This window comes from Chrysemys picta, chromosome 15 (assembly GCF_011386835.1).
Source record: "Chrysemys picta bellii isolate R12L10 chromosome 15, ASM1138683v2, whole genome shotgun sequence".
NCBI classification, from domain to species: domain Eukaryota; kingdom Metazoa; phylum Chordata; order Testudines; family Emydidae; genus Chrysemys; species Chrysemys picta.
In genome coordinates this window covers 30,244,455-30,257,089 of record NC_088805.1, presented here as the reverse complement: position 1 = coordinate 30,257,089, position 12,635 = coordinate 30,244,455, and the positions used below count along the sequence as shown (strand labels likewise).

The 12,635-nt window shown below is 44.1% G+C and overlaps 1 protein-coding gene across 5 annotated transcripts in view; it reads left to right on the top strand.

Annotated features, from left to right (window-relative positions):
- CORO1C (coronin 1C) overlaps positions 1-12,635 on the top strand; it is a 77,145-nt gene that overhangs the window by 44,950 nt on the left and 19,560 nt on the right. For 4 of the 5 annotated variants that reach the window (XM_065568819.1, XM_008163633.4, XM_065568821.1 and 1 more), the window contains one exon: positions 5,858-5,980. In XM_065568819.1, coding sequence (XP_065424891.1) covers positions 5,858-5,980 — 123 coding nt within the window. Of the gene's footprint in view, positions 1-5,034; positions 5,201-5,857; positions 5,981-12,635 lie in introns of those variants that run through there. The other variant, XM_042852432.2, reaches the window with a different exon arrangement.

Genomic DNA, 12,635 nt, shown 5'->3' with positions numbered 1-12,635 from the left:
TGGGGAGACGAGGAACAAGAATTGACATTTTCAAAGCAGAGCTGGAATTAGAACTAGGGAGCTCCTGACTTCCAGGCTGCACTTTACTCCACTAGATGCAATATCCTGCTGTCTCCCCCTTTTATTTTTGGAACACTCCAGAAGAGCAGTTCAGCAGAAAGGGGATTCTCAAAGCGGTGACTCCCGCGTCACTAAACTGGACCAAAACCCCAAACTCTTTCAAGGCACCTTTCCACCCAAGCAATCCCAGAGTGCTTTAGACTCCTACAAAGCTAGGCTTCTCCTATTGCTGGAATGGGGCCCCCAAGGGAAGAGGCAGCCAAGAGCATTTTGCACCAGCAACCTTACAAAACTGGTTTAGAGAGTCAGCGAAGGCTCAGTATCCAGTTGAAAGTAGAGGGAAAGTCCTGACTCCTAACAAGGTTAAGCTTGGTAGCCTGGATTCGTTCTAAAGCCCCTATCCTTGTGAATAGTGCCCAGTGGTCCCAAATCTCAAACAGTGAAGCTCTCATCTGAAGGTGCCTCTTTCCCACTCACCCTGAACCATGCTGGGGCACTGGCTCAGTGCTGAGTCAGAGGGACCAATGAAAGTGTTGCCAGTACTAATATGGCAGTTCCTGAGTTTTCTTTAGACGGCTCCGGTCGAGCAGTAACCATGTTTGTTCATGCTTAGCTTTTATGACCTGCCTGCCTCTGTCCAGTGGGTTATAGCTATAAAGGAGATGTTGTGGATCTAGCTCGGAAGGATTTTGGCCTTTTGACAGCACTGCTGAGTCCATTCTTGAGGGTAATCCTTTCAAATCTAAAATAATTTTTAAAATGTCACACTAAAGTGAACGTATCTGTAAGCATTGGTGAGCACTGCTCTTCCTCTTTGACTAGGGTTTTAGGAGAATCTCCTGGTTTCCTAGGTGCTGTTCTTGTCCCTGACCACAATTCAATAACTCCTCCACCGGTGATCAGACCTCTTCTTTCATCTTAACCGTACTGTTGGACACCAGGGCAGTATTTCGTTCAGTCAACCACTATGTCCATTTACGTTGTCTTAGTTATTTTTATTTGTGCTTTTGGGAGAGCATTCTGTGTGGGCCGGAGTCAGTGACTGTATTATCCTTTCAGTCTAGTGATGCCTCAGTTACTCATGGCAGCAGCAGGGTCTTCTCCTTAAATGTAAAAAATCAGTGATCTGTGGCCATTTGTGCTGCTGAGATAAGTTTCCTTTTGTGTGTCTGCTAGAACATCTAATGTAACTGTGTAGTGTGAAGCCTGCGGCCCTGTGTTATATATGTGGGTGGCATGGTACGCAGTCACTTGTATTGTGGGAATGCTGGTCACCTGCACTTTTGCAAATAAAAACACTGCACATCACTTGCCATGTAGCTCTCCTAGCATCTCCCTCCACACTTGTTAATAATACGTAATCATTTCTCCCCTCCAGTTTGTGGCGAACGGCCCTTATTTGTTACTTCCTAGTCTCCGCTTTTTCCATCTTTATTCTCCTGCTTGAAGTGATAAGTGTTTCTGCTGTAGTATTAATCACTCTGACGGCTTCCATAAAGGAAAGGGGTATGGATTATAAATCATAGAGAGACATTACTGTTCACCTGTAACAAAGTAACATTTCTGCAGACTTTTGACTGACCTCTTTGCTGTATAACTCAGTTATTTTCTCCTCTCAGTTCAAACACTTAAAGTGCAGCTCTACTCTGAAAAGTGACTAAAAATATCCCTTTCTTACTGTCCTGATCCTTGGGTTGCTGATGGGTGTCTCTGGCTGGCAAAGTCAATGGGGTCCCACAATGCGCATGAACAGTGGTCTTTCTTCTCAATACTAAACTATACCAGAGAGTCTGTCTGCATTTTAAGGGGGCGGGGACTACTGGGTCCCACTCCCCACATCCTTTCAGAGGAGCCCCAGATTCACTGGGGAGGGTTGGAGTACCAAATGCAAAACATCAATGGGTAGCCATGTTAGTCTGGATCCACTGTATCCAGATGTGCCTGAAGAAGTGGGTTTTTTTACCCACGAAAGCTTATGCCCAAATAAAAATGCAAAACAGCTTGCAGTGGGGCTTGCTGGGGCTAATCTGTGTGGCTGGTAGACTGGAGTCTGCCCCCTCCTTGTAGGGGCATGGCATTGGTGAGTGCCCTTCTTGAGGGCAGTTTCCCTGAAGCTCTTCAGGGGTTCCTCTTGGGAGCTGCTGTCCATGCTCTTCCAGAGCCAACTGACTTGAATTGATCTTCCTGCTTTTAAACCCCTATTGCGCCCCTTGCATGATTGACAGGGCTGGAGAGGCGGAGTCAGCCTGGCTCACAGTAGCTCCTTACACACTTTGTCACCATGTGTGGCGTCACACTTACCAAGAACAGCTACTCCCCTGTATTCTGGGCTATATCTAGTCACTTAAGTGATAAGAATGAGTTTTGCTACAATTTATTTGTTACATTCTCTTAGCTGCAGCATGGTTAAGATGGCTTTTTTTTCCTCCTTGTTTCCTGGGTTCCAGTTACAGAACCAGTCAGTTCCATCTCTTAATCCTCACTGAAGACCATGGGTTTGCACAGGTGTTGCTGAGATGATAATCTGAAGACCGCGGAGTTTGGCAGGAATCAGTGGCCTATTTTGGCTTCCAGTTCTGTTGTGGCTATGAGTAGCCAAAAAAGAGAGAATCCATTTTGATTCTCAGAGCTCAGGTTGTTTGTTTGCAAGGCTGGGAATAAAAAAAAAAAACTGTATTTGTAAATGGAGCACATTTAATTCACAAGTCATTGGTAGACGATAAATATGGAGACCCATCATGTCATTTTTAATGTACTCTGAAATGACAACAGCTTATTGAGCTAATGGTACTACAAGATAGCTAGTTCCAAAAATGAGCTGCGTTTTAGATAATGAGAAGCATGCAGTACAGCCATTTAGTAGGATAAGCTTGTAACACACTCCCCTGTTTGCTTGCAGACTTGGTGTTCAGGCTCTTTCTTGATCATACAGACAGGAAAAGTTCTATAGTTTAAGTCATTTGTTCAAACTGATATTTTTCTCCCAATAAGAATCTTGATGATGTTTGTTAAAAACCCAAATCTAGACTGGCAAGTGCTCACTTTTCTCAGTCTGTAACTAACCATTGTAGCGCTCTCTTTTGCTAAGAAAATTAATTATAAGCCTTTCCTAGGAATTGCCATTTATTCGTTTCCATGTTGCAGACAGTACCTTACATGACCATCTATTCCTTTTGATTTAGCTCTTTAGTTGGATTTAATTTGTGGCGTTTCTTTTAAAACATGCTCAGTTTTGAAATATTAAACTTTTAAAGATTTTTTTAAAGTTGATTTATTTTAAATCAGTTCATTGTTTTAACCTATTTATACGTTTTACCTTGTTGCATGCAAAAAGGCATAAGTAGATTCTAGCTCTTAATCATTTTAGAGTTTCTGGTTTATTATCTGTATTGGTTAGTCTACAACATTTTAATTTTAAAAGGTTTCAGAAGCAACTGAGGCATAGAGACAGGACACCATTGTTTGTTGAGCCTGAATTTAACTTTTTAAGGAAATGCTTGTGCCTTGTTTTTATAACTCCCTTGACTTGTACTCCCTTAGGCAGGGCCAGCTCCAGGCACCAGCCGAGGAAGCTTGTGCTTGGGGCGGCAGATTCGAAGGGGTGGCTTCCCTCCAATCCTTTTTTTTGCTTCGCCGCTCCGGCCACCCCGCAAGTTTTTTTTTTTTTCTTTTTGGTTTGCTGCTCTGGCCGCCCTGTAGGGGTAGGGGGCGGCAGCGTGGATGAGGGGAGTACCCTGCTGGGAGCGGGCTGCGTGCTTCGTCTGCCCCAGCACCGTGCCAGATCTGCAGCAAGCCTGGCAGGGCAGCCCGCGTCCTTCCCTGCCCGCCGACCGGAGCGGTGCAGAGCCGAGCCCTCCCAGCAGGCAGCGCGGCGGGAGGAGCCGCGTGGCGAGCGCCCTGCTGAAGGAAGCCCTGGCGGCCCCCCTTCTCTCTTCCCCCCCCTCCCCCCCCCCCGCTAGCCAGGGCGCGCACTCCGCTGCCCGGGGCACGTCTGCAGCGCAGGGAGTTCCCCTGCACCCTGGCTCCGGCTGCCCTGCACGGTGGTTTTTTGTTTTTTGTTTTTGCTTCGCCGCTCCGGCCGCCCTGCAGGGTTTGTTTTTTTTTTTCGCTTGGGGCGGCAAAAAAGCCAGAGCCGGCCCTGCCCTTAGGATCTACATCTTGTTTTATTCTTGACAAATACATCTTAATGTCAGTAGTCCCCGAAAGCTAATGTCCAGCCCCTTTGTAAATCCTTATATGTAGAGAACTTTGAATTGAATAATCAGCTCCATGGGAATTCGTAACAGTCATGTGAAAGCCGCTCACGCCCCAGAGTCAGGAAACCACCAAACAGTAGAATTGAGACTCAAATTGCAGTTTTTTATATGTAAAGAAACTAGAATCTGGTCAGGCGCTTCGCTGACCCCCTTCTCATAGGTTGTAACCTTGCAAAAAGAAAGGACACGGTCAGCTTGAAATCTAGTCAGTTTTAAAGAGTGAGTTGAAGACCGTTTCAGGTCCTGCACCTGTCCAAAGCCTCCTTCCAATCTTCACCGTTTTTAGTCACATTTCCCTATCTTAAAAAATATTGATTTACTTTGTTTTTGTTTGAAAGACCCAAAAGAACAGAAGAAACGGTGAGAATGACTTAATATAAAATGTTCCTTTTTTAATTTTCACTTACAGCCAGCTCAAGTGGTGTTTGCACCAATAGTAGGTAATAAGATTATCAGACAATAGAGCGATGTCAAAGCTGCCAGGGTCCTTTTGTTGTAGTACCAGTGAACAATTTGAGTAATTGAAAGAGCCATAAATTACTCGAATTCTGTCTTCTCAAATTCAGATGAACACCAGGCAGTAGCTAATTTTCTTGTAAGATTTATCCTTAAAATTGGCTTGATTTAGGCAAGTGCTCTAGAGATTTGCTAACCTCTTGATAGAAATGTGAATAATTTTTGTTGCAGATAAGTGTGGAAATTGGTTTTTATAGTGAATCTTGGTCCCAGTCCAGTTCCTAGTGCAGAGGGATCCGCATCACAAATGGCACTAACTGATGGTCTTGTCAGTCAGCAGTTTGGGCAAGGATTGAATGGGCTATGCAGACAGAACTCTCACCGTAGATAAACTCCTTCCAGTAGAAGGCAAAGGTGTCTCCTGGAGGGTAGGTTGGGGTATCTATGGGAAGTCTTCATGGCTGACTTTTCTTTTCTCGGAATAGCGGGGTACGCTCTGCACATCTGTCGGGTGTTTTCCACAAAAACAAAAGTCACGAAAGGTGACAACAGTCAAGCTGTGATGAAGTTCCAATGTCCAGAACACCCCTTTGATATCGCCCTTTTCTCGGGTATCTGTAACTGTTGCCAGTCTCCACATAAAAATTTAGGGTGGCAAAATAAGAACCTTTCTACTCTCCTTGCTATGTGGGGAACCCAACTAAGCAGGCGCCACCACTCCATAATCCCGCACATGCAGGAGAACTTGTGGGTCTAACTTCCTTTGCCAGAAGTATCTCCCAGTAACACCGGTTGGAGCTGGGCTGGCAAAGCAGTCAAGCTGCTGAGAGAAGAAAGCCTCCATGTTTGCTGCAGGTCTGTGTATGTACATGTCTCCACGTCAGAAATTGTCAGCATATTGATATGTCTGGGGCAGTGCTGCATGAAAGTCATAGACACACACACACAATCAAGGCTTATGAAATGGTTGTGTTTGGAGGAGATAGTGGAGTAGAGTGTGGGACATGTTCTTTTACCCTGTGAAATGCCACGTGTGTTGCCTGGTTTGGTCTGCACATTACAGCTCTCCCTCTTTCTCCCTTTAGACAGGCAGAATTGACAAGTCGTACCCAACAGTATGTGGTCACACAGGACCGGTGCTTGACATAGACTGGAGTCCCCATAATGATCAGGTCATTGCCAGTGGTTCTGAGGACTGCACTGTCATGGTAAGTTTAATGAGAAGTATATTTAAAAGCCTGAGACCTGGTTTCTATTTAGAAATTTTCACTTCTGTTCGATCTTCAAATAAAATTAGTTTAGAAAAGTATTGGGTGAGCTTTTATGGTACTGATGCTTCATTGACTTCAGAAATAATTCCACTAGAGAGGCTATTCCAGCTTAAGAGTTGACCATGCAGGTGACACTCTGCTTCCAAAGACAGGTAAGTGTCTCCTGTAACAGCGCTCCGCTCTCAGCACCCGCCGAAAGCCTCATCCTGCAATCTGCTGAAGGCCTCCTCTCCCATTGACTTCGGTGATAGTAGTGGTCACTCTGTACTTGTGGGATCTGGCCCTGGCTAAGTAATGACACCTAATGTATCTGGAGGAGCCAATTAAACAAATTGGAATGACTAGGAGGGTGTTTAACAGCCCCATCGGTACTGCACGACAGGATGGATGAAGTCACCAAGGAACTGAGTCCCCCTTTGGGGATATCACTGCTCTATTGTAGTTAAGTGAGACACCTGAAGGTTATAAATGGAAGTATGAGACAGCAGGTCAGATAACTTATCAGCGTTCATAACAATACTGTGTTTTTTACATATGATGGTCACCCAATTATTAGCTGGGAAGAAACCTGTAAATCTAATCCCTATGTGAAAACACAGATTACAGGATTTTGAACTTCCACAGTTGTCCATTTGACATTGCATTGTTCAAGAAAATCAAAGCCCAAAAATCCTAGAGGAACCTTCTCTTCTGAGTATCCAGCTAGGGGGTCAACCTTGGCATAATTGGCTTGGCCTTTCTCCATCCTTCCTAACTATTCCAAAAACAAAACCTATCAGTAAATGCAGGTCTCTTTCATGGTCTCGCGGATGGGGTCTTTTAGGGGTGAGGAGGAGGAAGAAAGAAGTGATCATGATGGAGCCAGTCACTGACATGTATCGTTTTATAGTGCTTTGAAGAAGGCAGATATGGCTCCGACCCCCAGAGCTCCCAACTGGAGAAGGGTGGGATTGAAGAAGAGTAAGGAGGGTGGGAATGGGGCAAAGGAGGACAAACACAGTTGCTCTTAGGACTGTTGCAGCCTTTGATTTAAGGGTGAACACTTTACTTTTCTCCACATCGACAGGATGTGGAGATATGTCAAAATTTTAACAGGGTTCTAAATTTTGCACATGCCAACCTTGAGCATGGGTTCCTTTTTAACTTGGGTCAGAGCGCATTGAACAATAGATGGCCTTGATCAGTGATAGGCATTGACTCCATAAAAAATAAAAGAAAATCCTTAAAAGATTAAATTACTAGGAAAAATTCGTTTTATCAAGATCTTAGTTTGGCCATATGTAGAAACTCTTTACTTTGAAAACTACATTGAAACTTTTTCATATTGGTCATATTAATAATTTCCTGTGCTTTGCTCCTGTTCAACGTTCAACGTTCAGATGTTTGGGGTGGGGGGTGAGATTCCTCCTATAGGGTCTTCTCAGGACAACATTGCCCATAATCTGTGTCTTAGAAACTGAAGCATGTTAAATAAATAAAAGGTATTCACACACTAAAAAACAAAACAAAAAGACACCAAACTTGTGATTTGTAAAGTTCACGACTGATCTAGAATTGTTTGAAATGGTGTCAGAATGTTCTGTAAGAAACCACAATTCAGAAGACGTGAAATGGAACGAATACTGTCTGAAATATAAACATCAGCAGAACCGGCAAACCTTAAATCCAGAACTTCTTTGTAGCAGGAGAAATAAGCCCCTAGTCCAAGTTGCAATGAGAAGCACGTTGGAACATCCAGAGGTATTGACTTGCTGAAAGATCAGCAAAGTGCAATTATAGCTTGTCTAAGTGACAGCTAATGTAGGGACAAACTGTCTACAAATCCCTGGGTAGGATGGGGGAACGGCGAACCGCGGCCACTGGAAGCTGGGGCCGGCCGTGCCTGTGGACGGTCAATGTAAACAAACTGTCTTGCGGCCCACCAGCGGATTACCCTAACAGGCCGCAGGTTGCCCACCACTGATCTAATGGGTCTCTTTCCATCTCTAATTGCTATTATGTCTTGGCACTGGTAATTTAGCATTCTGGTTTCTCCACTTCTTCTCTTTGGTATAGGTTTCAAATTCCTGCTTCCTAAACTGTCTGCCTTATTGGTTTGAAAAACCGCCAGTGTATCTATTTTAAAATAAGAAATGTAAGTTGTCAATTAGTTCTGAACTCTTCATTAATGGCTAAAATGAAGCGAGAGAAACGTGCTGGTGCCTTGATAGTGAAAACCACACAGGATTGTGCAGTTCACTTTTGGAAAATTCCATTTTTAACTATTGACTGTGAATTTGGGGCACACGGTTCAGGAGTCTGTCCTACCTTCAGTCCACAACAAGTCTCCCACTGACATCAATGGGATGTTTGCAGGGAGATGCAGGATAGAACATGGCCTAAAGATAGTAAATAACTTAATAATGAAAAAAGTCACATTGTCTTTTGGTGGAAAACACATTCTTACCTAAAGGCAGAAATGGCAGGACTCCTAATGTTCCTCTCTTCTCCATCCTCCTTTCATTTTTTTTCTGTCTCCTCTCCATTTTTGCCTCTGCATTTCCTTTCCTCCAGCAGTTCTCAACCATAGGTTTCACTCCCATTCTGATGTCTGTTCCATCTGATAAAATGATCAGCAATGAAATAGTTAATATCATGTAAGGTGTCAGTAGGCTTTAGTTAACATCCTGTTAAGATAAAGGGGGTAGGGGAGTTTGTGCCTCCCAGAGCCGTTGTTTCAGGCTCTCTACAGACTCAGGAAGACACCACTGCGTCAGTGACACTTGTGTTCCATTGCGATGGTTAACTTCACATGAAGGCTAGAAACTTTTTTTTATTGACATGGAAGCTCAGATTCTGCAGACTGAAGATGTAATAATGTAAGAGCTGCCGTACTGGGTCAGACCATGGTCCATCTTGCCCAGTATCTTGTCTTCAACAGTGACCTGTATCAGATCTTCAGGAGGAGTGTACAGAACAGAGCAGTTATGGAGTGATCCACCCACTCCTGGCTTCTGGTAGTCAGAGGTATGGGGTTGCATCCCTGGGTATCTTGACTAATAGTCATTGATGGACCTATCCTCCTTGAACTTACGCAGTTCTTTTTTTAACCCAGTTACACTTTGGCCATCACAACACGCTATGGCAATGAGTTCCACAGGTTAGTTGTGTGTTCTTTTAAAAAAGTATTTCTTATATGCATTAACCCTGCTACCTCAGTGGGTGATCCCTGGCTTTTGTGTTGTGGGGAAAAGGGTAAATAACACTTCTCTCATAACTTGTTTCTACACCATTCATGATATCGGAGACGTCTATCAGATTCCCCCATTAGTCACCTCTTTCCTAGGATTCCATACCCTTGATCATCTTCATGGCATTTCTCTGAACTGTTTCCAGTTCCACTATATTCTTTCTGTGAAATGCTCAGGGGGATTAGAGAAACTATTAAAATAAACTAAATAATAATGGGGGATTTCAACTATCCCCATATTGACTGGGGTACATACCACGCCAGGAAGGGATGCAGAGATAAAATTTCTTGACACCTTAAATGACTGCTTCTTGGAGCAGCTAGTCCTGAAGTCCCCAAGAGGAGAGGCAATTCTTGATTTAGTTCTAAGTGGAGCACAGGATCAGGTCCAAGAGGTGAATATAGCCGGACTGCTTGGTAATCGTGACCATAATATAATTAAATTTTAACATCCGTGTGGTGAGGAAATCACCACAGCAGCCCAACACTGTAGCATTTAGTTTCAGAAAGGGGAACTACACAAAAATGAGGAGGTTAGTGAAACAGAAATTAAAAGGCACAGCACCAAAAGTAAAATCCCTGCAAGCTGCATGGAAACTTTTTAAAGACCCCATAATAGAGGCTCAAGTTAAATGTATCCCCCAAATTAAAAAACATAGTAAGAGAACCAAAAAAAGCCACCATGGCAAACAGAACTGAACGGAGTTTTCAACATGTGGGCACATTGATATTTTGTCATATTTTCTATCCCTTTCCTAATAGTTCCTAACATACTGTTGGCCCTTTTTGACCGCTGCTGCACATTGAGTGGAAGTTTTCCGAGAACTATCCACAGTCACTCCAAGATCTTGTTCTTGGGTGGTAACAGCTAATTTAGAACTCAACATTGTATTGGTATAGTTGGGATTATATTTTCCAATGTGCTTTACTTTGCATTTATCAACGTTGAATTTCATCTGCCATTTTGTTCCCCAGACACCCAGTTTTGTGAGATTCCTCTAACGCCTTGTAGTCTGCTTTGGATTCAACTGTTTTGAATAATTTTGTTTCTTCTGCAAACTTTGCCACTTCACTGTTCGCACCCCCTTTTCCAGATTGTTAATGAATCTGTTGAACAGCAGAGGTCCCAGTACAGATCCTTGGGGGACTCTACTATTCACCTCTCTTCATTGTGAAAAATGATGATTTATTCCTACCCTTTGTTTCCTGCCTTTTAACCAGTAACTTATTCATGAGAGGACCGTCTCTCTTATCCCATGGCTGCTTAATTTCCTTAAGAGCCTTTAGTGAGGGACCTCATCAAAGACTTTCTGAAAATCCACATATGCTGTATCAGCTGGATCACCCTTATCTACAGGCTTCTTGATTCCCTCAAATAATTCTAATAAATAGGTGAGGCACGTCTTCCCTTTACAAAAGCCATGTTGACTCTTCCCCAACATATTGTGTTTATCTGTGTGTCTGATCATTCCGATCTTTACTATAGTTTCTACCAGTGTGTCCGGTACTTAATTCTGGATCACTGGCCTACAGTTGCCAAGATCTCCTCTGGAGCTCCTTGTAAAAATTTGGCATTCCAGTCCATCAGGTACAGAGGCTGATTTCAGTGATAGGTGACACATTACAGTTATTGAATTTCATATTTGGGTTCCTTCAGAACTCTTGGGTGAATACCATTTGGTCCCGGTGACTTATAACTGTTTAGTTTATACTTTTTTTATGTAAAACAAACAAAACAAACAAAAAACCTCTTCTATTGACACATCAGTTTGGGATGGATCAGTTGAAGATTCCATGTGGGCCCTATATCTGCTCAGGCATGCCTGGTATTTGAGAATCTCTAGTCCAAGTGGATAGAGCGGGGGACTAGGGGTTAGGACCTCCTGCGTTCTATTTCCATCTTTGCCACTGATCTGCTTTATAGCCTTAGTCAAGCTATGCTGAGGTATAACTGTTTGCCGGGTGCTTCGAGAGCTGCAGCTAAAAGGTGCTATACATCTGATCTAAGTGAAATACTTGAAGTACTACCCCAGGTGTAAATTTTTGACCAAAAATTTGTATGAAAATGATAAAGCTTTAGGCCAGCTCATCCCTGCAAGACCTTCTTTATTAACATGGATGCACTAGCCTGTGTGTAAACACACCATTAGTGTCTTTGCTTTGGGTGCAAAGAAATGAGAACAGGAAAACTTCACATGCCTGTCTCTAATCTATAGAAATAGGTCCTTAATATATTGGAAGAACATTCTTCTTTGTGGTCCCATGACACAAAAACAAATCATGCCGAACCAACCTAAGTTCCTTCTTTGATAGAGTTACTGGCCTAGTGGATAGGGGGAAGCAATAGACGTGATACATCTTAATTTTAATAAGAGTTTTGACACAGTCCCACATGGCTAATATTCTGAGGTGTATTAACGGGAGTGTTGTATGTAAAACACAGGAGGTAACTGTCCCACTCGGCCATGGTGAGGCCTCAGCGGGAGTTCTGTGTCCAGTTCTTGGTGCCACACACTAGGAAAGATGTGGACAAATTGGAGAGATTCCAGAGGAGAGCAACAAAAATGATAAAAGGTTTAGAAAACTAGACCTGTGAGGAAAGGATAAAAAAATTGGACACGTTTAGTCTTGAGAAAAGAAGGCAGAGCAGGGACCTGTTAACTGGTATTTAGAGGATAGTGATCAGTTGTTCTCCATGTCCAGTGAAAGCAGGACAAAGAAGTAATGGGCTTAATCTGCAGCCAAGGAGGCTTACGTTCAGGCTAGTTAAGCTTGGGAAAAGGCTTCCAAGGGAGGTTGTGGAATCTCCATCATTGGAGGTTTTTAAGAACAGGTTGGACAAACCCCTGTCAGGGATGGTCTAGGTTTACTTGATGACTTCTCGACGTCCTTTCCAGCTCTTCATTTCGAAGAGTCTGTGTTGGAAAAAGAACATCAGTGACAAAGACCAGCCTAAGTCCCTCCTCTGATCACTGATATTTATTAGGATGTGGTGCTAAAAGACCAAGGCCGGCTCCAGGCACCAGCCGACCAAGTATGTGCTTGGGGCGGCACCTTGGAGCGGGGCGGTGCTAGGATTTTATTTATTTATTTATTTTATTTTGGTTTGGCGGTGGGGCGCTCTGGGGGGCAGGGGCTTGGCGCGGCGTTCGGAGGGGGCAGGGGCTTGGCACGGCGCGTTGCTTGGAGGGGGCGGGGGCGTGGCGCTTGGAGGGGGCGGGGGCGTGGCGCTTGGAGGGGGTGGGGCTTCGGGCGGCATGGTGCTGGGGGGGGCGGGGATTTCGGCGGCGCTGGGGGCGGGGCGGGTTCAGCTGTGCGTCGCTCATGGAGGGCGGGGTACTGCGGGGCGGCGCTCTTCTTTTT